Genomic DNA, 27,859 nt, shown 5'->3' with positions numbered 1-27,859 from the left:
AAATATCAGTCGACTCCCTGAAATAATTGGAAAACAAGGCAAAAGTGACAGTTCTCCTCAACAAGAACATTAGTTGTGGTACTTGGAGACAAGCCAGAAAGTAGATCAATGAATTCAAATCAGTAAGTGACACTGGCAAGTTGCACAGCAAAGGTTAAAAAACTACCAAGAAGTCTATATTCAATACTGTACTCGATAGATATACCAAATGCCAATTCTACAAACTGGAAACATAGGTACTGAGTCTATTTGGCAGCCAAATAAAAGCAAAACCCCAGGCCACATACAGTAACTACAGCGCTGAGTACTTAGCCAATGCGTCCACCCACAAACCTGTCCAAGTGTTGAATGTTACTTTTAATATCTTTTACTTTACATACTTTTGGTTCTAATGAATGGGGTCAACCAAAATATTATCCCTTGCAGAAGCTGGTTGTTAATGCTCATGCTCATGTATTTTGATCATATCAAAATATATACTATTTGACTTATACTTTCCCTTTAAAAAAAATGAAAGACTCTGAAATAAAGGGTTTTTAGTCATATTCCTTTCTAACATTTGGAAGTCAAGGATAAGAAAAGAAAGTTTTAGCTTGGAATCTTGCATTATAAATTAGAAGTCTTTGAACAAGCCCCCCTTTTGGCTAATCGATTAAGTCTAACAAGCCACATTATAGGGGGAACACAAAAGGCAAAGAGCAGCCTCGACAAGGCTTCCCAGGGATAATGGCACTCACCCTCCAGCTGGAGCCACAGGTAGGAGCCCCGTACTGCAGTGATGGTGGCAACGCACACTTCCTCAGGAAGAAGAGGGTTCACCGCTTCAAGCTTCATGTTCTCCTTAAACTCATGCTCAGAAATTGACTAGAAAATAAATGAATCAAATCTAAAACATAGTAAGTATTTACTCATTTGCTAATCTACAACACCTTTTCCAAGTGTTATTTAATCCTAGAATAACCTTAAAGCTATGAATTTACTTTTTTCTGTTTCTTAATGAAACAAAGAAAAAATGTCTGTTCTCTTAGTGTTACATGCAGTCTCTGAAGACAGAATATACCTGCATTACTGCTACCTGTACGACACTGCTCAAGCTATGCAAGCTCTTTCTGCCTCAGATTCCTCGTATGTCAGATGACGTTGAGAATACCTGTCCCACTGAGTCATTATGAGGTTTCAATAAAATACAGTACCTAAGGCTCTGTGCCTGGAACCAGATGGCTCTTCACCACTGTTGGTTCACTGTCCCTCCCATAAAGGGCCCTATCATATAATAAACCACCTGGTTCTTATTGCTATGTATATCATAAAAGGTAGTCAGGATAGGTAAGGCTGATGAACAAGGAGAAAGGGTCATTTAAAATGTGTTTTAAAAATTTGCAGGTTCTAGATCAAACTAAAGAACTGAATCTTTGTATTTGTTCTCTCTTTCTTCTGACAATTCACAATAATTAAAGTGTTTTTTTTAAAGACATAAACCTACTAGGGTAAAGAGAAGAGGAGGTAACAACAACATTTCATATGCTAAAATTTAGAATAGTGTCTAGACCTAATTTAGCAGATTAAAGAAAGGTAAATCTAAGCTGACAGTGAAGAGAGCTAAGAACTGACAGCACCAGTTACAAAGCAACTATAGGTAGAAGTAAAATAGTTGAAACAAAGAGGTTTGTTGAAATTCAGGTCATGCCATCAGCTCCTCCACTCCACACCTCAGGGCAACTGTCCCTTCCCCTCTCCTACAGAAGATGAGATTTATCCCCCAGAGTAATGCACAAAATCCCCAGACGGGAAGACAAAGGAACTGCGGAGGGTATGCATGCAGTGCCCACAACAGGGGTTTGCACAGGAAATGTGAGAGATCCAGCCCTTGCCTCTACTGTTTAGGCAAGGGACTAAAAGAGACTTCCTTTGGTAACATGGTAAACCTAAGAAGAAACACACAAAAATATGGATTATGTGACCCCAACAAATGAGCAGTCAGATCCCACCCTACAGGGAAGTTCAAGATTGACAAGCCCCACCAACATACTCAACCTAGAGCTTTGAATCAGCTTTTTCTTTTAGCTCTCCATTCTGAAATATAAGCAAACAACCCAGAATTGCATGACATCTAAATATATGAAAGCTAGAGATCAAAACAGATAAAGCAAGCAATTTGGAAAAAACAGATTATGCAAGAAGACAACTTCCCAAAAGGCAGGGATAATTAACATCCTGAGTGATAAAAAAAACAAAAACAAAAAAAAACTACCACATCCTTAAAGCAAGAATGATATACTATTTAAACCAAATATTCAGAACAAAAATAGTTCTGGTTATCAGAAATGTGGTATTAAAAATTAAAACCTCAAAGAAGGGTTGAAAGATAAAATTTAGTAAATCATCCAGCAAGCAAAGCAAAAAAACTAAGAAACAGAAAACAGGAAAAGAAAAGTAGAGGCCTCATCCAGAAGCCCAGCATAGAAATTTTTTTTAAATTTTGGAAAAAGAGAAGAGAGAAATGGAAGGAAATCAAGGAAGAAATTCAAGAGAACCTGCCAGCACAGAAAGACACATAATGTCCAGAAAGAATGTGCTCAATGGAAACCCAGCATATGGATGAAGACAGGCCACACCATGGCTCATCACTGTGAAACATAGTGACAGAGATTCTATGACCTTCCAGGGAAGAAGCAAGAGGCAGGCTGTCTACAAAAGATCAAAAATAAGAATGGCTTTCAACTTCTCTGGAAGGCAGAGACAGTAACACTGGAAGGTTTTCAGCTCTCAAGTAAAATAACTTCTGACCTAAAATTCCACACTGAGCCAAATAATCATTCAAGTCAGTAGAATGAAGACATTTTCAAACATGCAGAGCCTACAAATATTTACCTCCCTTGCATTCCATTTCAGGATGCTACTGAGAGATGGACTCCATCAAAACAAGGCAGTAAACCAAGAAAGAAAGAGGAGACAATAAAATACACAAAACAGAAAGGGGAGAGTCAATTCCTCGGGCTGCACTGGAGGGCAGTTTTAATCCCCAGAATTAAAACTATACTACAAGCCTAGAATGCAGAGAAAAATGGAGGTTGCTAAGAGAAATCTCTAAAAAAATATTAGAAATGACAGGTTTCCAACATGAGGGTATCAGAGTGGCCATGGATATGGGAAAAAGAAAACATGCCTAGAGAACACACTGTACTTTAAACCCTTCTACCCTAAAACAACAACAAAACCCTTTGACTAAAAAGAAAATACGCAAGTCTAGCTGAACCAAAGACTTTTCTGGGAAATGCTGAAGGGCAGCTGAGTGAGTACTTGGCTGCAAATGTGGGACTATGACCTAGGCACAGAGGCAAAGGTGCTTGTGTTCTGCACAATCATCTCACTCAGGGCCCACTTCCCAGGTGGATGGAGACAAAGCAACATGTGCTAATCGAGGAACTTCAGATACATGCAGAAATGGTTGATTGCTTAAAAATTATGTGTTCATATTGTTTCAAAGTATCAAAGTTGTCATTCTACTGAAAAATCACAGGGTTTATGCCAGGTGCAGTTTATATAAGAAAAAGCTCTGGTTGACAATCTATTCTCTAAAGAAAAGCCTTACCAAAGGATTAACAAATAAAATGCATATTTATACATTGTAAATTAAAATAGACTCTTTCATCAGAAAGATGATTCCCTGATTCATCTGACTTTCAATTAACCCACCAATTATCTGTCTGATAGAGCCAGATAAGGGAACTTCTGCATATATTATCCATGTCTCTCCCATCTTTCAAATATACTGTTTCATAAAGGAGGGGAATTACAGATTTCCTAACGTGACTGCCTTTGTGGAAATAGTTTCGAAGGCTACTAGATGGTGTGGTAAACTAGCAATAAGACAAAGAAAATTAAACTATGAAAAACAAGGACAAATTTAAAACGGACACAATCATAAAATACTGTAGTGCTCAGCTGTGAATAATACCTGAATGCACATGATAATGTAAATACTCAATTCAGATTTAATCAAAAATTGTAATATAACTCTAACAGAAAGAAGAGCTGGTAGGAGGGGTAAGACGGAAGAGAAAGGTAATGTAAAATAGCTAAATGCTTATTTACCATAATGTAGAACCACCAGATATGTTTAAAATTAACGATTCAAAAGACTGTAGCACATTATTTTGAAAATGAGAAATATATCAGAATAACAGTAAGAACAGGCAGTGAGTACTCGTGGGAAGGGAGAATGTGGAAAGGGACCGAACAGAGAGCTATTTGGCTTTGTAAACCATGTGCATGGTTTTATTTTGATAAATTACTATTATATTAATATCAATAATAATATCATTATTAAATAAGTTTAACAATTTTCTCCACTTAATATTTTTTCATAATATTGAATCATCAAAAATAACTATGAACTAAAACTTTAAATTTATACTTCAGCTAATAAAAAATAAAACTGATAAACTTGAAATACTACTTAAATAAATTAACTTCTATAGTGAGTGGATTTTTCCTTGTAACACTGTATTACAATCAAGATGAGTATTTGGGTTGAGTGAGAGGACTGACTTCAGGGTAATAATCATAAAAAGCACAGGAAGCAGTCCCAAAGCAGTAGCCACGAGGAGTTGGGCTTCTCACCTGAGGGAAGCACCTCTGGGGAGCAGCTTCAGCACCACACTGTTTGAGGTAGTCGGCCCAATCAAAGTCCTGGCCTGAATAGCCTAGGTAGAGACAAAAGAACAATGACTCGTACCACACAAGGCTTCCTGGCTTTACACTCTGCCCAGTGTTCACTCATAGCTTTTATTTTATTTTTTTTAATTTATTATTTTTTATTTATTTACCTTTGGAGGGGAAGAGAAGGAGGGAGAGAAAAATCAATGTATGGTTGCCTCTTGTGCATCCCCTGCTGGGAGCTGGCCTGCAACCCAGGCATGTGCCCTGACTGGGAATTGAACCTCAATCCTTTGGTTCGCAGGCCCTCGCTCAATCCACTGAGCTATACCAGCCAGGGCTCATAACTTTTAATTTTGCTAATTTGGGACTCTGATCATTTTAGAGAGGGGAGAAACACAAATCTAAAGCATTGTTAATTTGATAAAATAAAGCAAATGTGGTCAAACTACATGACAATACAATTCTTTGGATAAATTTTAACCTTTTATGTTTCAAACTAGGCATTTATTTTGAACAGTATTTTATGATTAGTTACTGGCAATTTACAAAAAAAATTAAGACAATTATTAGTGGATTTGATTTGTACCAACAAATCTAACTTATTATCAATTCTATTATGACTTAGGCTCTTTTAAAAGGAAAAGAGACCCCAGTACTATTTAATCAGTAAAGACTTTTTTTCTTTCATAAAGCTATCTCCTTAAACATATCTTAGCTCCTTCAGATACAATATTTTTGACACTGGTTTTCAGATTCATGCCTTACAGAATCTCAATGGTCTTATGACCTGAATCATGAATTCATTTCAGAAAAAAAGTTCTCTCCACTTAAGTTTACTAGGGTTTCTGGAAGAAGTCTCTGCATCTGTGTGCCAGGAGCTAGACTGGGCCTGTTGTGTCTACGCTGCTCTCTGCTCTACAGACCTTATTAGCCCACAGGCACAAGGCAGGCTACTCAAGACTATGCCACCCTCCAACCAAACCGGCCCCTGCAATCACCTATTTTGCCTAACAGATTGGCTTCCTGTTCTCCCCCTGTATCCAACTCAATTCCTCACAGCAAATTACCTGCTATTTTCAATTACGTATTCCACTACTTTCTTTCTGTTTACAAAGACAGTTGAATTGTCTTTAACAATGCTGAAAGCTCCAATAGCTTTAATAACTGGATTTTCTTTTCACATAAAGGTAGCAAGCAGGATAAAGAACTTGGGATGTCCCGAGCATTCCTGCAAAACAGAACTTCCTCTTGCAGATGTGTCCCTCACCCCATCACCACCAGGCAGGCATTCCCACTCTCCGTTCACTGATGAAGGAGAACCTAGGAGGCTCTGTTACTGTTTTCCCCCATTTGCTCCTTGAAGGAAATGTGTTGTACTCACTTCTGTCTCCCCAATGACAATCCCAATGCCTGGTTCATAGCAAACATCCCATAAATGAATGTAGGATGAATCAAAGCTGAATAGAAGGCAAAAGTTCTGGGTTTATGACTCCTGTTAACACAGAGAGCACTTCAACCACATGTTACAGCAGTCCACACTGAGAGAGTAAAGCCCTGCTTTATCAAAAGCCTACTTAAAAAGGATAAACAGACTGCCCAAAAAATGTGGTTTGTTGACATAAAAATCAGATAAACATCTAACACTTCCAGATACTCCAAGTTATAAAATACTAAAAATTTCATTCAAGCCCTGGCCAGGTGGTTCAGTTCATTGGAGCATTGTCCCATACACCAAAAGGCTGTGGGTTTGATCCTGGTCAGGGCACATTACCTAGGTTGCAGGTTCAATCCCTAGTCAGGGAGGCAACCCATCTCTTTCCCCCTCTTCCTCTCTCTCTCTCTCAAATCAATAAACATACCTTCAGGTGAGAATTTTTAAAAATTTCACTCAAGCTCAACGAAGTCATATTTATGGACCTTGATTAAAAGGTCAAAGACTCTATTTTGCAAGTTGCAAACGCCAGAATACGAGCTGCTACTTTCTTATCTACAGCCTCTCTACAACCTACTCTTGACTATAAACCTTTTTCTGAAATCTCCACGGCCTCCCTCTAAGATGAGGCCCAGAAACCCCCCAAATCGCCGCCAATCTACCTCCTAGCTCTGGCTCTAATGTCTCTACCCCCTCGCCTCTGCGACCTCCCAACAGAATCACGACAGAAAGAACTATCATGGGATCCCAAGTCGTCATGAACATGCATCTGTCAGTTCAGAGGACGGAACATACTTCACGAAATAGTTCCACTTCATTTATAACTTTCAAATACGTAAATATATAAAATCTAGATCTTCATCTATACTTGTCTTGGGCTCCCAAAATGTTAAGGATAGGCTGGGGCATGAAGAGAGAGAGGGACAAAAGATAAAGGTAATTCCATCTGATAAACCTCATTTCCAGGGAAAGTTCCTGATAAACAATTCAAAAAAGAATGAATGCATACCAGGAGGGGGGCTAATGTGTAAACCATTCTTCAGACTCCACTGCACAGGGAAAATACCAGGACTATCGACATGACACACAAAAGATCGCCTTGCATGATTCTCCGGTCGCAAATCATCCATTTCCACCAGAAAGTACTTCTCATCAAAAACCTGTACATACAATTTAATTGATAAAATAGATGAATGATTTATGTGTATATGTGTACACACACACATGTCATTTCCTTGGCACAGCTGAACATGTTACCAAAAAAAGTTCATAGCTACACTGGTTATTAATACTACTACTACTACATACTCAATAAATGTTATCTGTGTCAGGCACTGTTTTAATTTAATGCTTTTCATGTATTAATTCAATTTTAATCTCCCTAACATCTAACAAGGCAGGCACCATTATCAACCTCATTATGATGATAAAAAGATTAAGTTTAAAAAGAGGTTAAATAACTTGCCCCATGTTACACAGCCAAAAACAAGCAGAACCTAGATTCAAATCTAAGTATTATGGCCCCCAAAAAAATTTAGTTTAGGATTAGTGAGGAGTCAGGCACACGGGTATATTAGATTTTCAGATCCTAGCCTAGATTTGAGTGCCAAAGAGGTTTTCTGAACCTCTGGCTCCCTCCAATCCCAGAGCCCTCAGCCTCCAATTAGGGCCTTCTGACCCCACTGAAGGTACAGAATCCCTCCCTGTTCTAAGAATAATCTCCTTCCAAGGCAAGGGAACTTTAAATCTCAACAGACTGGATGACTCAGTATCAAAGCAACTATTCCTCTAGTCATACTTGACTGTTGGTTCTACTTTCAGTAAATCTGTCTTTAACTGAAATCCTCTCCTTTATGCTTCAGTTCTAGTAACTGAGTAACTAACTGCACCTTGACAACCTGCCCAGTTCTTGTGTTTACTTCTAATATGAGCCTTACTTCTGTCAGTCTTTCAAAAGATTAAAGTCTGAACCTGAACCCATGGCTGGAGCAATCCAACTGGCAGATCTTGTGACACTAGTCACCTGCTCCCCACACACTGCCTCAGCTCAAGGAGCCCTGTACCACACTGGACACTGATGACCCTGCCCACCTCTATACTTTTCAGGTACCATGGCCTCCCTGCCAGTTAAGCCTCCTCTACCACAGCTAGGCTTGCCCCTCAAAAAACATGCCCCTCTACTCTGGTGCTCAGGGTTTGGGTGGCTGGGGCAACCAAGTTCAGAAGAAGGAATGGGCCACAGAGAACTGGGCAGTACAAACACAAAATGCGTACAGAAGTAATTCTAGTTTCACAGTTTAGAAAAAACAATGGTTGAATTAGGAAAGCCTGAAATCAAAATACTACCAATTTCCTAAACCAGTCACCCTGACAGGAATTCTTACCAAGAAAGTCGCCCCCATTTTACCTTGACAACGGTAGCAGGGGAGATCCCAAAAGGTGACCAAGGATCCACAGCCTCCAGTTTCATGTTTACAGAGAATGAATGCGTACCAATCACTTGTTTGTCCTGAAACGCAAACACCAAGAGGGAATAAAAATAGAGTATTCTCACATTAATTTTATACTTATATATAGCTGATTACTACTCCTAATTAAAACAGGGAAACTGTCTAGCTTCTGAAAAACCATCTAATCGTATCATTTTCTTCCCTAAAAAAAAGAATTATTCAGGAGTAAAACCACAGGAGGCACTCCTACTCTCCACATTTGGAACATAAGGACTACCTGAAGGAAAAATAAGTTTATTTAATAACAAGTCAAGGCTATGTAGTTAATAGTGGAAAAGAAGTAGTAAGAATTACAAACTGCCAGTTGTAAAACAGTCACAGGTATGTGAAGTAAAGCATAAGGAAATACAGTCAATAATATTGTAATAACTATGTATGGTGTCAGGTGGACACTAGACTTATCAGGGTGATCACTCTGTAAGTTACATAAATGTCTAACCACTATGTTGTACAACTGAAACTAAAATAATAGTGTGTCAGCCATAATCTAATTTTTTTAAAATTTTTAAAGAGCAGAAAAGTCTCAAAATGATTTAAGAGAACTTTCGCAGATAACCTAGACTGCTTTTAGAAGAAAAGGACGACCATTACTCCAGCTTTCAAATCTCTTCCCTCCTTCTTACCACGGCACTCTCACTGGCTCCAGGGGTTATCTGATGCTTTGCATTTCCTTCAAATTGCTTTACTCTACTTGTTTTTGCATTTACCTTAAATAAGTAAGATGGTAATGGCTCTTCCTCCTCCTCTTTCACTTTAGCCAAAATCATTTGCCACTCCGTTTCATTTTTCAGATGTCTGATGGCTTTAGTAAAACAAGATAGATGATTTTAAATGACAGAACTTACACACTTAATAATTATTCTGAAAGCATTCACATAAATAAAAGTCAATTTCCATTGGGAAAAGAAAAGGGTTCAAGGCCACTTATACTATCTTCACTCAAAGAACTTGCACTTTCACTTCAGCACCTTGCCTCCTCTGTTCAGAGCCCAGATAGTTAAGTATACTGAAATGCCTATAGTGACAACATAAGGACTACTGTAGCCCACAAATAATATAATACAACATCCAAAATGGGGCACATAATACCAAATGCAAGCTGATTTAAACAGTAACTCCAGTTGTAATCTCTTGATCAATACTGTGCTTTGAACCCAAGATCTGTCCCACTTTCATCCTATATGAATGCTACCAAGGGAGTTTTTCTTTAATTTTGGGTAAGAGGTCAGTCTGAGGTGGGGCAGAAGTCTATGAAGTATGTATATCAGTATCTGTGGAAAATTACAAAAGCAATAAAACTACAAGAAAAAGAGGTGTTTAATTTAGTAACACTGTATACTTTTTTTGCAGTATTTCTATCATGCAAGGTAACAAAGGCTTTTGTAATATGCAGAATAATGAATTTCTCAGTCTTATGAATATTAATAAAAATATAACAATAATGTAATAGTTTAAATAATGTTATGTTACTCTTTACCTAATGGTGGCTGAAGTTCATACCCCTGTTGAGCTGCCCAACCAACGTGATGAAGAAATGGATCCAAGTAATACAACCAATGTTCAAATTTGTCAGAACTTTCAAGGCCTTCGTAATGTAGCTTCAGCCTTCCCCCAATGTTTTCGACTACAGTAACAATCCAAGCACTTAAAGAGTCCTGGAACGCTTGACATTCTAGCCTGGAACCTGGAGCAATGAGATCTAAAGGATTCCTCCCATTACGAAGCTGTAAGCAAAAAAGGTGAAATAATTAAATATGAGAAGTTAACATAATACTTAAAAATCAAGTTTTAAATAACCTCAAACTAGCCTTTATATTTTTACCCATTTAAGGACAGTGATATTGAATTGTCTAATACCATACAAGACTCTATAGTGTTATTTGTAGGTGGTATAAAAATGTTCATCTTTAAAAAAAAAAATCTACCTGTAATGTAACAAACTGTTCTAACAGATCTCTACTTCTAGAACTATGTCATACAGTCTCATCTAGTAAGGATTTAAAAAATAATGTCATTAGTCTCTAGTTGTAAAAGCAAATATGATCACCAAAAAAAAAGAAAAAATTACAGTAAAAATCCCCCACAACCCCACTTTCAAGAAAAAAACACAATGAATACTTTGGCACAAATTCTTTGAGACTGGACACAAATCTCTGTCTCTCACTCTCTCATTTTTATTTTCTTTTTAACACATTTTTTTTAAAGGGAGCGACATATACTGTTTTTCAATTTGTTACTTAATACATCATAATCATATAACCATTTCTTAATATTCAAACTTACATTTTTTTCTAATAACTGTTCTGTGATACTTACATATTCTTTTTTTTTTTTGGACACATATTCTTATTAGGCAAAAGAACATATAAACAAATGGAAAAACCCAATGACAGCTAAAGATCAGAGTGGCAGAATCGAGGTCAATGTAGTACAGGATTTTATTAACTCATTTGAAACCTTGTAAGAAAACATGAGAGTAAATCTTCAGGACCTTGGGTCAGGCAAACCCTTCTTAGACATGACATCGAAAACATAAGCAAAAAAAAACCACAACAAATAAATTGGACTATATCAAAATAAAAAAAACCTTTTATGCTGCAAATGATATCAAGAAAGTGAAAAGATAATCCAAATAATTGGAGATAATTTCTGGAAATCATCTATTTGATAGGACTTACAACCAGAATTTATAAGGAATTCTTAAAATGAGCAAAGACAGTTTAAAAAAATATACAAATCTCAAATAAGACATAAGAAAAATCCTCAACATCACTAGTCATTAGGGAAAAGTGATTTCCCTAAATCAAAATAAGATACTACACCACACTTGCTAGAACAGGTTTAACCAAAAAGAAAATAACAAGTGTTGTCAAGGATGTAGAGAAATTAGAGCCTTCATACATTGTATTTCACATATGTCTCAAAGAATAATACTAGTCTGACAGAAAGTAACAAAACATAACTTAGAAATGTTTTAACCAGCAACCTAATTTCATAAAAACAAGAAATCTATAATTACTAACAAGCTCAAAATCTACATAACTTGAAGGGACTGCTGAAAGTAGGAGGTGATAGAAGTACCATAGATGCACTATCTCCCGAGTGGTGGAATAAAGGGACTCGCATACCACCCATTGTGGGAGTTATGAGTGCCCATGCTCAAAGTAGAATCAACCCCTACTCAGTGACAGAGTGGGAGCCCCAAAATGCCACATTTTCCAGATGTATAAAATAATCTGGAAAAATAGATTTCTATGTGTTAGCAACTAATTCAGAATACTGACTAGGGGTGGGTAACGCCGCACGCAGCCCAGGATGATTGTGAATGTGGACCAACATAAAATCATAAATTTACTTAAAACAGGCTTTTTCGTGATTATGTGTTGCAATGTATTTAATGTGTGGCCCAAAACAACTCTTCTTCTTCCAATGCGGTACACAGACGCCAAAAGGTTGGACACTTCTGCAGTTTAGGCACTGAGCAAGCTAACAGTTTGTAACCTTTCAGGGTTAAGGTCAAACCTCCCAATACCCCTGCCTAGTCTGTAGTAAAAATGCTTATTTGCCTCGGGGTAGTAAATGAGGAACCAATTTTAAGATTCCTCGGACAGAGAATAAATACCACTCAAGACTGGGAGGGTTTTCTAGACTGATTCTGAAAGCAGTAATACTCACGCCCTCTAGCAGCGGAACAGGAGGACTACAGGCTCCCGCCAGAGTCTGCCGCAGGAACTCCTCCCAGTCAGAAACCTTATCTCTGATGCCTAGATAAGAAAGTAAAATGAGTGATTTACTAATGTCAGCCACAGAACACAGAGAAACTAAACAGAAAACAGACAAATTAAACCAGTGAAAATGGTTTTCAGGTGTGTAGATCATTTTAATATTTAAGAGTCTGGCCCTGGCTGGTGTAGCTCAGTGGATTGAGCGCAGGCCTGCGAACCAGATAATCGTGGTTCGATTCCCAGTCAGGGCACATACCGGGGTTGCAGGCAGGTTCCCTGCAGGCCATTTCCCAGCAGGGGATGCACGAAAGGCAATCATACATTGATGTTTCTCTCCCTCTCTCCTTCCCTTACCCTCTAAAGATAAATAAATAAAATCTTAAAAAAAAAAAAAAAAAAGAGTCTGGGCAATGGTTTGAGAGCTTGAGACAAAAATCCTCCTAGGTAGAGCTTTCTGGTTAGTTTAATAAGAGTTGTATGCAAAACAAGGGGAACAGTCCCAAGTCCCTGTTAATATAATTTATCCAAAAGTTATCTAGTTTGTTTTTTATTATGGAGATTTTCAAATACATATAAAAGCAGAGAACACAATATAATGAATCCTCTTATACAGAGATTCAACAACTATCACTTCATAACCAATCTTTTCTTTATTTTAAAATTTTATTTATATTTTTAAGAGAGAGGGAAAGGAAAAGAGAAAGTGCATGAGAGAAACATGATCAGCTGCCTCTCATATGCTAGGGACTTGGCCCGCAACCCAGGCAAGTGCCCTGATCGGTAATCAAACCAGTGACCTTTCTGTTCACAGGCCAGTGCTCAACCCGCTGAGCCACACCAGCCAAGGGAATCTTTTCAACTAAATCTGGAGTAGTTCGCAAACAACAACATGTTCATATATACATTTGTATATGTTCTCCTTCTCCTTCATTTTGTACACAATTTTTGTTTTTCATAAAATACGATATACTAGAGAACACTCTTTGGCTGCATATAGATAGTCCATGTCTCCTTTTACCAGTGCAGCTTACCACTATAAAGTATCCTTCTTTGTCTCTTGTAATGAGACAAAGCAGTCCACCTGTGTCAGACACCGGAAAGAGTCTCCTACTTTCTTTTCTATTTGCATTTGTCTATGTAGCTTTGTCTATACTTACATCCTTTTAGAATCTGTCCATTTAAATATGATGTTTCCTGTATATGACACAGAATTAAGTTTTGCTTTGTGAGACAACATAAATTGTTTTTTACTTTTAATATGAGTAAGCCCATTAACATTTATTGATATTATTAATATATATGGCCTCAATTGTCTTAATGTTAAATATTATATAAATTGTTGTATATAACAGTCTTTCACAATGTGATGTATTTTATTTGAACATATACTTTTTCTTTCTTCTTAATCTATCTTCAGTATTTAGAAAGGTTTGTGTTTTATTCTTCTGGCTACCTTTACATAACACTTTAGTTGTGTCTATTTTTCAACTACTTTCTCTGTCTTTGTTCTATAAACAATACTCAAGTTAGCTACAATCTCTTTTTTCTCCTCTTCTTCAGCATCTCATTTCAAGTAATAGGCTTTTACTCCCAGTTAACACTTAAAAGGCAGTTAATTAAACTATTCAGCATTAAAGCTAATTTTTTTAAAAAGGCAATGAGTGAGCTTATACCATGGCATATGACATGCTCTCCCCACTGTTGTCCCATATTTCTTATAGTTATATTCTGTTTATATTGTCAGAACATGTCACCATTACAAACTATACCATCTCCCTTATAACCATCATTTAGTTCCAAGTTCTATATCTAAACATATATTTAATGTTTCATCACAGTTCTTATGCTAATGTTTCCTCAGTCGTTTGGTTTTCTGAAGCTCATTCTCTAGTGGATTTCTTAGGAAGGATTCATGGGAACAATATTACTTGAATCTTTACATCATAACAGTTTGCATATGACTTTTATGCCTGAAGTTCAGTTTAGCTAGAAGTAAAACCCTTGCTTCATACTTTCTTCTAATGAGTTTTTTAAATATATTACCCTATTGTCTTTCGACCTAAAGCATTGTTATCAATTAATCTAAATAACCAAGGGATTACTTTTTGCTTTAAAGTTCAATAATTTAATTAAAACACCTCTTGATGTCGCCGTTCTTTGTCTGATTCTCCCATTTACACACTGAGCCCTTTCTATAAGTATTTCAGGTCCTATTTTATTTTAGTAAAGTTTTCTTGAATTACAGTTTAAAATATTTTGCTGTTTCATTGCTTCGGTTTTCTTCTTCAGGGACTTCTATTTTTTGCCTATCTATATTATTTTCCCAAGTCCTTTATATTCCTTTCTTCATTTCCTTTTTATTTTAATTTTTTCTTTTTTTCATCTTATTTCTCTTCAGATACTATCCATGATTGATTCATTCCTGTGTTCACTTTACCTTAGTCTTCATTTGTAATATTTTTCAATTTCCAGTTCTGTGCTACCTTCTACTCTATTTTTAAATCTTCCTTTTCTCCAATCACCTCATTTCTGAATTTTAATAAATTATACTCATGCTTTTCCCTACTGCTTCTATCATTGTTACTTTTTTAAAAAAACTGCTTATTTTCCATTAACTGTTTATTTTTCATCAACCTTATTTCCATTTTGTTTAAGAACTTATGGAAAAATAGCCTAAGACCATGAAGTGGTAGCCCGTACTCATTAAGTGGCCTGTGCGGTGGGGGCTGCAGACCCATCTTCAGTGTCAGCTGAGCACTCAGGTCTTCAGAAGGAAATTGCTGGACAGGCACAGAGGGCACCTGCATGCCTTCAGACTAGTCTGCAACCTCAGGTTGCACAGCAGTGGAGCTGGAGCAGTCCATGCACCCGGAAACACCTCCCTGGAGAAAGAGTCTTCAACTGCAGCCTGCTCTTCCTTTTCAGTCTCTTCAGAATCTCTGTAGACTTAGAGATTAGGCATGGCTCCCAGGGGTGTTCATGGGAGGTGGTGCCACATATGCACAGAACTTCCCAGGCCAGCACCCAGTACATCAGACCCACTGAGTGAGCCCCCTCATTGTTACAAAGTATGGCGGTGTTCACACAGCAAGAGGAAAGAAAGAGTCTGTGTTACACAGAGCAGTGCTGGGCAGGTCAACATTAAGACGCCTCTATAAGAAACTGGTGGTCAGCCCTGGGAACAGTAACTATCAGTATTCTCAGCTCCAAGAAGGTAGCCTGGATCTGGTTAGTGAAGGTTCCAGGAGTGAAGTGACAGCAACAGCATTGGCTCCAGTGGCAGCAGCAAACTTCAGCATGGCTCACTGGCCAGTATTCTTGGACAATACGACACTGACAACAGCAGTGTTTTCAATGGCAACAATGGCACGATCTGTGAGCAAAGCTTCTCCCAGGTTCTCTTCAGATCTATGGTATAGATACCATCACTCTTCCTTGTTCAGCTCTACTGTTCCTTTTGGAAATCAAGATTGGTGCCATCTAAGGGGGTTCCTGATGCAAGGAATTTGAAGAAAACCTCCTCCTTCATTTGCAGGACATCAAGAACTCAGGACATTGTGAAAATGTCCCTTTAAGATATGTAGGAACCTACCCTGGCTGATGTGGCTCAGTGGATTGAGTGCCATCCTGTGAACCAAAGGGTCACCAGTTTGATTCCCAGTCAGGGCACCTGCCTGGGTTGTAGGCGCTGATGTTTCTCTCCCTTTCTCCCTCCCCTCCCCTCTGTCTAAAGATAAATAAGTAAATCATCTTTTTAAAAAGATCTTTAAAAAAAAGATACGTAGGAACCGAAAACAATGCTGCATGAGACTCTGGGTAGCTCAAAAAAGGCTATTTCTTTCTGCTTGTTTTAAATTTTTTGTCTTTAAAGATTTTATTTATGTTTTTTAGAGAGAGGGGAATAGAGGAAGAAAGAGAGGAAGAGAAACATTCCTTGGCTGCATTTCAAAGGCCCCCGATCCCCCGGGGACCCGGCCCACAACCCAGGCAGGTGTCCTGACCGGAACCAAATCAGCGACCCTTTGGTCTGTGGGACAGCACCCAATCCACTGAGCCACACCAGTCAAGGTCGATTTTTTTTAATCTGACACAGTGTTCATTTCTTCTGTAGTTCTGTTTCTCTGGAAGAATTTTATTCTACCCTTTTCTTAACCTTTTACGAGATTCAGCTGAAATCACTGTCTCTTGTTCAAATTAAAATGAGATTAATTTTCCTGTAGTACTCTTAAAATGAGATATGCTGGGCCAGATAGTTTCATGCCTCAATCTTCCTTACACTGTATTTTTGCAAAATGTTAAAAATATGGTTGAAGAGAAGCTCACTGACATCCCAGAATACTAACACCCAGATCCTCATTTCTAAATACCATTTTTTACCACAAAGAACCAAGATTTCTTGGGGAAAAAATGGCTAATTTCAAGGATAAAACTACTTGAAGAATATAGGCACATAAAGGACACAATAGCCAGTCTGAAGAAGTACCCACTGACCAAATCTAGGAAATCTGAGTATCAAATTAAATAAGATAGCAAAGGATTATAACCCATTAAATAAAATAATCATGAGTCCACACTGACATATGAGGTCTGTCCAGAAGGTATTCAGACATGTAATGTGAGCAATAGAGATATTTACTGTAGAAAATACAAGGTACAAGAAACCTTGTACATAGGACAATGACATCTCAGCCCCCTTCCAAAGTAGGCACCTTGGGACCTCACACAGTTCTCCCAATCACCAAGCACTGCCCTGTCATATTTTCCTGAATCTCATCAACAGTCTGAAATCTATTCCTGTTCAAAGGTCATTTGGGGAAAAGCCAGAAGTCACAAGGTGTGCCAAATCTGGACTTGGAGGGCTGATTCACAAGTCACCTGGATGATTTGCTCTTTCCCGAGAAAACCCTGCACAAGACATGAACCATGAGCAGGCACATTGTCGTGATGAAGCTGCCAGTCACCGGTTGCCCATAGCTCTGACCTTCTGAATCATCTGAATAGTTTCTGCAGAGAAATGTTCAAGCTTCACACAAATTTTGATGCAGAGTCGTTGCTCTACTTGCTCAGTCATTTTGAATGCAACAGCTACACAACAGTACACATGCTCATTCAACAGTGCCTACTGCCCCCACTGACTAGTACAGTGAAGTCATCATTGTTCACACATGCACATTCCAGTCCACTCTCCTTGGCTGCCAGGTTACATTGATGTGGGGCAAACCATTCTCGTTATATGAACAATGACTAGACTTTTTCCAGACAGACCTCGTATATATGTAAATACGCACATACACTGTAAGTGTATGTGTGTAAAGAGAAGAAAAGGGAAAGCTCTTTCTATAGTATAAAGCCAATTATAAAACGTAGAAAAAATAGGAAAAAAAAACACTTGGTAATCATTGGAGTGATAATTGTTTCAGATAAAAATTATCAATGGATGCTAAAATAGTGGGTGAAAAGTTTGAAGAGAAATGGGATATTTATATAATCTCAAAGTATTTTCCCACAAGATACTTACTAATTTAAAAGGGTAAAAGCAATTTTATGCTAGAAAAACCTGCTGTATACCAACTTAATCAAGTGATGAAAGTTAGCACCACCAGTTACAGGACAAACCAACAGCGTATCTCTCCTGATAAGCTATTCTAGAAGGACACAGCATCACTTCTGTAAAAGTGCATGATCTGAATCTAAGGAAACATCAGACAAACCCAAACTGTGGAACAGTCTAAAAAAAATAACCGACCTATATTCTTCAAAAATCAACAACAAGACAGACAAAGAAAGGTTAAGTAAACTATATAAAAGATATGACAACCAAATGCAATGTATAACCCTGGACTGAATCCTGGGCCAGGAAAAGAAATGGGGCATAATGAGTATCATTGGCCCTATGCATAATGAACATTATTAGGAATATAGGCCTGTACCTTTCAAAAATGTCCAAGTAATGAAAGACAAAGAAAGCTTGAAGAGCTGCTCCAGATGAAAGAAATCTCATGAGACATGCCTACTGAATGCAACACATGATCTAGAATAAAAACATTACTGGTAAAAACTGAATATGGTATGTAGATTAAATAATAGTATATATCAAAGTTGATTTCCTGATTTTGTTATTTTACTATGTTCATGAATGTCCTTGTTTTTAGGAGAACATTAAAGTACTTAGGAGTAAAAGCCATGATGTCTACAATGGACTCTAATAATGCATGTGCATGCTTTTAAAAAGCACATGCATACAGGTATGTTTGTGATTGGGAAGAGAGAGGAAAAGAGTGGGAGGGAGGAAGAGACAAAGGGAGAAAAGTAGGGTAAATGTGGTAAAATGTCATCATTTAGGGAAACATAGCAAAGTCTCCAAGAATTTTCTATATTTTCACAACTTTTCCATAAATCTAAAATTATATCAAAATAAGAAGTTGAAAGAAAAACATGATTGGTCTGCTATTTTCTTAAATCTGCAGTCTCTTTCCTTTCTCCACCTTCATATGAGAATGATCCTTCTCTTTCTTTTGTCCTATTGTCTCTGTCTTGCTGGATTTGGATTCTACTCCCTGTAGGGCTCTTTTCTGGAAGAAAGCTTCAGTTGATTCATTTTAAAGATCTTAAATCCCAGATTACTTGTAGGAGAGAGGACAATAAAGTCAAAAGAGAGAATTGATCTGGCCCAATGTACCTAAAGACAACCAGTCCTACAATTCTCAAACTCAGAGTGCCTCACAGTCTCATAAAATAGAAGAGTACGTAAGTGATGCTCTAGGGAGTGTCACAAAAACCTGAGGCTTTATGGAACACAGAAAATAATTTTAAAACATGAAAAAATATGCATTATTCCTTGTATTTTCCTTCAAAATGCTAATCCAAAAAAGTGAGAAAAACCTATTTGCTTGGAACCTCAAGATTATGGACAAGATTTCCTATAGCAGTATCATATTACATCATGACAGAAAGTATTTTTTACCTTCTGGGGCTTCGAGGGTCTTCTTATTCTGCTGACACCACCCAATGGGGTACAGGTCGGCCTTCCTGATGTCACACCAGAAGTCTGCTCTCCGGTCCTCCCCATAGCCATCATAGCGGAGGAGGAGCAACTGCTCACAGGTGGTGATGATGGTGGCAACCCAGTAAGTTTCAGGATCTGTTTTCACAGTCACCTCCAGTTTCATCCCAGGAGCAAATCCATTTTGCAAGCGTGTGTCCACCTGAACAGGGAAATGTTATTAACCACCAAACAAGTATATCAAATGAGTATTTCTTTGGCCAACATTCTTTTTTAAGATTTACAGTTCTGAAGCACTAAATGCAATAAAATCTTCTCAAGGGAATCCTGAGAAACTCCAATTCTAACTCACAGAAGTGATCCAAACAAAACAGGGAATAGCAATGCTGCTCGGTTCCATCTTAAAAGAACTCAGTATTTTTACCACAGAAGTCTATTATGATTACAGAGAATGTTTTCTATTAAGTATATAAATCATTGTGTTCACCATTTTAACAGCTTTTGACACAGTAAGTTTTCCAAAGTGATTTCTAAATCATTCAAAAGAAAATTTATGACTCTAGAAAAGAGAAGGGGCAAAAATAAGCTATAATAAGTTAGTATAATATGTAGGGAGCCATAACCTCCCAGTTTCCCTGACACAGTGTATGTTTACACCTGTTGCCCTTGAAAAATAATTAATAATGCCCCTTTTCTCTCTCAAAAGTGTCTCTCATAATTTAGATGATAAATTATATGGTCATAAAGGTATAGGTTAGCAATTCTGGGACTACTGTGTGTATGTGTATACTAAGAATAAATAAATCAATATACTGTGGATGATGAGAGACAGGTTTCTCACTGTGGGAGAAAGAAGTAAAAATAAGGAAGGGGGAAGAAGAGAATGAACCTGTGGTGCTGAACTGGAATCAAGGTATCAGAATAGGTGATGACTGCAGACGCACAGAGAGACAAATAGAAAGAGGTTTTTTAAAAAAATAATGTGTGTGTATGTACGTACATGTTAATATACATATATTTCCTAGCTCTGTGAATTGACAGAAAATAGAATTAATGATACTCAGCCGAATCAAGTTTAGTTTCCAAATCTTGATTTCTAAACATCATCCTCCAATAAAAAAGAATAAGGGCTCCATGAAGAAATAACTGACTCCATTTTTGGGGTGGGGAAAACAGAATAGGAGCCTAGAATATCTGGTGATAACAGAAAGTGGGGGAATGCTCCAAAAATGATGGCGGCATTTGCAAAGGACACGGGAGCACACTAGAAATATCTCCTAATGGTTACATGTAGGACAATTTGAGCAATAATACAAATAATGAGAGTAATGGATTATAACCCATAGATTTACATAGATATCCATGTGTTCACACTGTTAAAAATGATTAACAGAGAGGAGGAGACAGATCTTCCTTAGAGTAGAAAACCAATTAATAAAAATAGAGAAAAATAATGGAAATAAAAAATCACCTTTAGACAAACACCACAGAAACACTGCAGGCAAGAACCATGGGTCAATGCTAAAATAATTAGGATGACCATGATACTTATATAATCTCAAAGGTTCTCCCTGCAAGATTCATATTAATTGCAAAGGGAAAACAGTAACATTACAATGAAGAAATCTGGCAGAAACCACCCTAACTAACTGATAACATTAGCATCACCACTCTGAGAACATCAATGTCATATGCCTTTGATAGTATAACAAGGAAAGCACGAAATCACTTTTATGGTATTTTTGTCAAGTCTGCATAACCTTGAGTTAACCAGGAGAAAAATCAAACCTAAACTGAGGTATACTCTATAAAATAACTATATTATGCTCTTATTAAGAGCATAATACTTAGTTATTTTAGACATGAAAGACAAAGAAAGAATGAGGAACTGCCATACAGTGGGGGAGGAGATGGAGACCTGAACACTAGATGCAATGTGGTCATAACCACCACTGGAAAGTAAGGAGAATCTAGAAAGGAGAGAGTTAGGGCAGCTAAGTCCCACATGCTATGTAAAAATACCTCCCCCTTCTAATCACAACCCTGTTGTATTCCTGAAAGATAATCACTATCCTGAACTATAACACTACAGTTTAATAGTACAGTATGAATGTTTTTCTGTGTGGGGTTTCTCTTTCCCAACATTGCTTATAAAACTCACAAATACTGCTGCATCGCAGTAGTTTATTTCTTTTCATTGCTCTATACTATTCCAATTTTATAAATGTGCCACAGTTATGTTTTTTTTTTTAAGATTTTATTTATTTATTTTTAGAGAGGGGGAAAGAAAAAGAGAGGAAGAGAAACATCAATGTGTGGTTGCCTCTTGTGTGGCGCCTACTGGGGACCTGGTCTGCAACCCAGGCATGTGCCCTGACCGGGAATCAAACCAGCAACCCTTTGGTTCACAGGCTGGCACTCAATCCACTGAGCCACACCAGGCAGGGCACAATTTATCCTTTTGAATGCTACTAAGAGTAGACATTTTGGGTGATTCCCAGGTTTGGAAGACTGTAAGAATACTGCCATGATTATGTGAATATTTTTGTATGTCTGTTGGTACATGCATATAGGGAACTGATCTGCCTGGCAATGGCAAGTGTAGCCCAGCCCTACTGGAAAGTCCATAGGTGCATGGGGGCACACAGGACACCAAACCCACGAATCGGTTCTCCCGTGGGAGACCAGGCCTGCATCATACCTAGACTCCTTTGAGACTTGCTCTTGCTAAAACTCCCTCACCCTGAGTTGAAGCAGCAAAAGCTTACTGCATTATCTTTAAAGTAACTTCCTGAAGTCTGTGCTAATTCTCCCAAGGACTGATATGTAACCAGACCAATTACTCCTATCGTTTCCTTGCATTTGCAACATTTTTTCCTTGTTAATCTGTAAGAAGTAATCAGTAACATCCTTTCCTTTGCTATCTGTAAAAAGTAATTACCTAAAGCAAACCTAAGCATAATGAATAAGAACCTTCTTTGATGTATGCTATTAGAAAGCCAATAAAAGCCTGTCAAGGCAAGGGTCGAGGCGCTCTCCCTCAGAGAAAGTGGCTGAGACGCTCTCCCTTTGAGAGAGTGGCCGTCCCATCCCTTTTCCTCCACAGGACTTAGGTGGTCCGTGTGAATTTGTCTTGTCTCATCCACAACGCCACAGACACTGCTGGCCAGAGTCCACTTCACATACACAAATGAATTTCTATAACAGAGGGTCAAACTGTTTTTTACAAAGTGGTTGTACCAATTTACTTTCCCAGTAGCAAAAATCCTTTTGCTCCAACATTCTAACCAACATTTTTGTGTTTTCTGTCTTTTTCATTTTAACCATTTTAGAAAGTGTGTAGTATATCTCATTATGATTTTAATTTTCATTTTTCTAATAATAAAGTTGAAAACTTTTATATTTACTAGCTATTTATAGTTCTTCTTTGGGGAAATGCCTAAATTTCTTGTCAATTTTTTATTGAGTCTATATTTTGGGTTTCAGTTCTTTGTCAGTCACTTGTGTTACAAACATTTTCCCACTTCCTTGGCATTGTTGTTTGAGGGACAGAAGTTCATAATTCTCATTCAGTTTGATTTATCAGTGTTTCTCCTTTAAAAAGCTAGTGCTCTTTCTATATTTTGAAATAAAATTTTTCCCTATTTCTAGAGGTCATGAAGATATACTATATTATTTCCTAGAAGCCTTTCATATTTAGGACTAATATCCACCTCAAATTAATTTCTGTGTATATTTGGTAGGAATCGGGCTTTATTTGTTTGAAAATGCATATATAATTGACCTACAATCTTTCCTTACCCTTGTAAATTGCTTCCTTTGTTATAAATCAAGTGTCCCTACAAAAGTAGATGTTTCTGATTTGTTTTTCCTTAGAGCCGAACTATACTGCCTTAATTAACTTTGATATCTAGTACAGCAAGTCTTCTCATCTTATTCTTTACCTGGGTCTGGCTATCCTTGCTCCTTATATTCTAAACTTTAAAATCAGCTTGTCAATTTCTACCTAGATATTTTTTTTGGGGGGAGAGGAGCATTTGACTTTGGTTGCAGTATATCTACAGATCTATTTTGAGAGAACTGACATTTTTACATTAGTGATTCTTCCATTACATAAATGAGGTATATTCCTTCATTTTAACTTATAGCAATAATGGCTTGGAGTTTCTTTGCAAATTTTTGTTATACTTATTCCTAGCCACTTGACTTTTTAAGTGTTATTGTATCAATAAATCATATCTTTCAGTTTTCACTTTTGTTTATTTCTGGTATACAGAAACATAACAGATTTTTAAATGCTACCTTGGATCTAATAATCTTGCTGAAATTAATTGACATACCTGCAAATTATTTTATTTATCTGTAAGTAATGACATTTTTTCCTTCCCTCCTAATCCTTAGACATCTTATTATTTTCCTTACTTAACTATATTGGCTAGAACATCCAGAACAATATTAAACAGAAGTCATGTTAACCAGTATCTTTGCCTTGCTCCTTATGAAAAGGAAAGCATGCATCTTTACTACCATTAATAAAATTTCCTGTACCATTTTTGTAGATATGCTTTATCGAGTTAACTAAATTCCCATCTATAGTTTGCTAAAAGTTTTATCATGGTGGGTATGGAGTTTTATCAATAACTTTCTTTTATATATTAAGATGATAATGTGTTTTTTCTCCTTTGCTATAGTTATTATGCTGGTTGATTTTCAAATGTTAAAACATCTTACATTCCTAGAAAAATCAACTTGTTATTATTAATGTACTATCCTTTCTAAATTCAGCTCATTTGGTTTGCTATTATTTTGTATGTAGATATCTATGCATCAGTCTCCATCAGTGACACTACTCTGTAATTTTCCTTTCCTAAAATATTCATGTTCAGTTTGATATGAAGGTTATGCTGACCTATGAACAAATTGGTACCCTACAATCAATGATGGGTAGAACAACCAGACAGAAAGGAGACAGAGGACTTTTAAACAAGACTATTAACCAATGAGAACAGTTATTAACAGAACACTCCACTCAACAACAGCAGACTACATATTCCTCTCAAGTGCACATGGAACATTCTCTAGGACAGACAATAATGTTAGGCCACAAAACAAGTTTCAAATTTAAAAGGAGTGAAATTATTCAAAGTATCTTTTCTGATCACAATGGAATAAAACTGGAATGCAATAACAGAAGAAAAACTAAGAAATTCACAATTATGTGGAGATTAAACACATCCTTAAACAATAGAGTACCCACCCTCCTTATCCATGAGGGATACGCCCCAAGACCCACAATGGATGCCTGACTCACAGACAGTACCAAACCCTATATATACACTACGTTTTCTTATATATACATACTTATAATAAAGTTTAATTTATAAATTAGATGTAGGGAGTGACTACAAACAATAATAACAAAACAATTATAACAATATACTATAGTGAAAGTTATGTGAATGGTGGCACTATTCAGTAAAATAAGGCTTACCTGAGCACAAGCACTGCAAATACTGTGACCATCAATCTGACAGCCAAGACGGCTGTTGAGTGACTAACGGGCAGGGATAATACACAGCTAGACAAAAGGATGATTCATGTCCAAGGTGGGATGGAATGGAATGGCACAGGATGACAAAAAAATCGGTCATGCTTCACAGAGTGGCATGAGAGTTAAAACTTATGAAAAAAATAATAATAAATAAATAAAACATGAATTGCTTGTTTCTAGAATTTTCAATTTAACGTTTCTGGAATATAGTTGACTACAGGTAACTAAAACTCTGGCAAGTGAAACTGCAGATAAGGAGGAACTACTGATGATTCCAGAAGAAATCACAAGGGAAATCAAAAAACACCTTAAGACTAATAACGAAAATACAACATATCAAAATTTATCAGAGGCAGTGCAAGTGCTAAGAGGGAAATCATAGCTAAATGAACACAAACAAAGCAAATCTCAAATGGAAGGAGGACAATATGCAGGAACAGACAGATAATGTAAACAGAGGCAGAAACTCTAAGAAAGAATCAAAAGGAAATGCTAGAAATCAGAAACAGTGTAACAGAAATTAAGACTGCCTTTTCTGGGTTCATCACGAGACTGGGCTCAGCCAAGGAAAGAATGAGTGAGCTAGAAAAAATGTCTGAAAAAGATAAAACCATTATTAAAGAATTGTAGAAAAATTACAAGTATAACATATGTAATGGGAATACTAGAAGGAAAAGAGAGAAAGGAATAAAAGAAATATCTGAAGTGATAATCGCTGAGATTTTCCAAAACCAATGACAGATACCAAACCACAGATCCAAGAAGCCCAGAGTACAAGAAGGATACAAACCAAAAATACCTATCACCTGCACATATCATATTCAACTGCAGAAAAACAAAGACAAAAAGAAATACTGAAAGGCAGAGGGAGAAAACACTACCTACAGGAAAGCAAGGATAAAAATCCTATCAGACTTCTCTTCAGAAACCATGGTACCAAGAAGAGTGGAGTAAAATATTTAAATTACTGAAAGAAAAAAGCCACTAACCTAAATCTTTGCATCCAACAAAATCAATAAAGACTTTATCAAAAAAATAAAGATTGAGAAATTTTCTTGCCAGGCCTGCCTTGCATAAAATTCTAAAATAAATTATTAGAAAATTATAGGTCAGAAACTCAGATACAATAAAGAAAGGATATTACAAAAGGAATAAATGAAGATAAAATAAAACCTAATTTTTCTTATTCTTAATTTATCCAATAGACAACAGTTTGTTCAAAATAGTAATAGCAATAAAGTATTTGGTGATTACAGCTTATACATAAGAGAAATGAAGAATAGCAATGTTATAAGGAAGAGGAAGGAGTAACTGGGAATACTTTAAGGAACTGCCACAACCCATGAAGTGGTGCAGTGTTATTTGAAAGAGGACTTAGGTTAGTTGTAAACGTATACTGCAAACTCAAGGGCAATAACTAAAAAAGAATTGACTCTTGAATAACACAGGTTTGAACTGCATGTAATCCACTTATACATAGATTTTTTTCAATAAATACTGTAAATGTATTTTTTCTTCCTTCTGATTTTAATAGCATTTTCTTTTCTCTAGATTATTTTGCTGTAAGAATACAATATACAATACATGCAATGCACAAAATGTGTAAATATATGTGTAGTTGTTTGCTTAGTTTGTTTTTGTTTTAGGTGTGGTTGTTAATCATTGTGAGTTTGCTGTCATTTTACTGTACATGTTTTTTATCTTCTTTTTCTTAGATAAGTCCCTTTACTATTTCATATAAGGGCTAGACAATGATGAACTCCTTTAACTCAACCTTATCTGAGAAGCACTTTATCTGCCCTTCCATTCTAAATAAAAGCTTTGCTGGATAGAGCAATCTTGGATGTAGATCCTTGCCTTTCATGACTTGGAATATTTCTTTCCAGCCCCTTCTTGCCTGTAAGGTCTCTTTGGAGAAATCAGCTGACAGTCTGATGCGAAGTCCTTTGTAGGTGACTGTCCCCTCATCTCTTGCTGCTTCTAGGATTCCCTCCTTCATTTTAATCTTGGCTAATGTATTTACGATGTGCCTTGGTGTGCTCCTTCTTGGGTCCAACTTTTTGGGACTCTCTGAGCTTCCTGGACTTCCTGGAAGTCTACTGCCTTTGCCAGATTGGGGAAGTTCTCCTTTATTATTTGTTCAAATTGAAGTTTTCCACTTGTTGCTCTTCCTCTTCCCCTTCTGGTACCCCTATAATTCAGATGTTGGAACATTTAAAGATGTCCTGGAGGTTCCTAAGCCTCTCCTCATTTTTTTGAATTCTTGTTTCTTCATTCTTTTCTGTTTGGTTGTTTCTTTATTCCTTATGGTCCACTTCATTGATTTCAATCTCAGTTTTCTTTCCATCACTATTGGTTCCCTGTGCATTTTACTTTATTTCACTTAGTGTAGCCTTCATTTTTCCACCTAATTTGCAACTAAAATCAACCAGTTCTGTGAGCATCCTGATCGCCAGTGTTTTGAACTGTGCATCCAATAGGTTGGCTATCTCTTGGTTGCTTACAAGTATTGGCTCTGGGGCTTTGAGCTCTTCTTCTGTTTGAGCCATAATGTTTTGGTCTATTTGCGCCTGTTATGTATGAGGGCGGAGCCTAGGTGTTCACGGGGTGGGCAACCCAGTCTCTGGGTTGTGACCCTCTATGTGGGGGTGGGGTCAGAGAGGGAGCAATGGCACTTGTTCCACTCTTTCAGATTTGGTCCCTTCTGCCGCTTCTTATAAGCAAATTGGGCCCTTCTGGTGCTGGTTTCCAGATGCGTGGGCTTGTGTATGTTCTGGGACCCTGTGGGTCTCCCCAGCAAACTCTCCTGTGAGGCTAGGAGCCTCTCCCGGCACCTCAACCCCTGAAATTTTCCCAATTGGTGCTTTTAGGCTTTAACTCCCGTTGCTGGGGCCCTGGGTTGCACGGTTTGTCCACTGCCCATTTTTTTGCCTGGTTTATCTGCGCACAAATGTGTGTCCGAAGTCAGCCAGCCTC

General features: G+C 37.3%; 1 protein-coding gene and 1 pseudogene across 5 annotated transcripts in view; both read right to left on the bottom strand.

Moving 5' to 3' along the window:
• SFMBT1 (Scm like with four mbt domains 1) overlaps positions 1-27,859 on the bottom strand; it is a 112,467-nt gene that overhangs the window by 19,642 nt on the left and 64,966 nt on the right. For all 5 annotated transcript variants that reach the window (XM_037134600.2, XM_037134598.2, XM_053668998.1 and 2 more), the window contains 8 exons: positions 19,294-19,534; positions 12,280-12,368; positions 10,082-10,328; positions 9,312-9,406; positions 8,502-8,603; positions 7,104-7,254; positions 4,624-4,706; positions 738-864 (listed from right to left, as the gene is read on the bottom strand). In XM_037134600.2, coding sequence (XP_036990495.2) covers positions 738-864; positions 4,624-4,706; positions 7,104-7,254; positions 8,502-8,603; positions 9,312-9,406; positions 10,082-10,328; positions 12,280-12,368; positions 19,294-19,534 — 1,135 coding nt within the window. The remainder of the gene's footprint in view (positions 1-737; positions 865-4,623; positions 4,707-7,103; positions 7,255-8,501; positions 8,604-9,311; positions 9,407-10,081; positions 10,329-12,279; positions 12,369-19,293; positions 19,535-27,859) is intronic.
• On the bottom strand, positions 14,471-15,885 carry LOC119041379 (40S ribosomal protein SA-like; annotated as a pseudogene).

This window comes from Artibeus jamaicensis, unplaced genomic scaffold (genome assembly GCF_021234435.1).
Source record: "Artibeus jamaicensis isolate MK-2021 breed Jamaican fruit bat unplaced genomic scaffold, CSHL_Jam_final contig_519, whole genome shotgun sequence".
NCBI lineage: Eukaryota > Metazoa > Chordata > Mammalia > Chiroptera > Phyllostomidae > Artibeus > Artibeus jamaicensis.
Note: the sequence above shows the minus strand (reverse complement) of the source record. Positions and strands in the feature narration are given on the sequence as shown.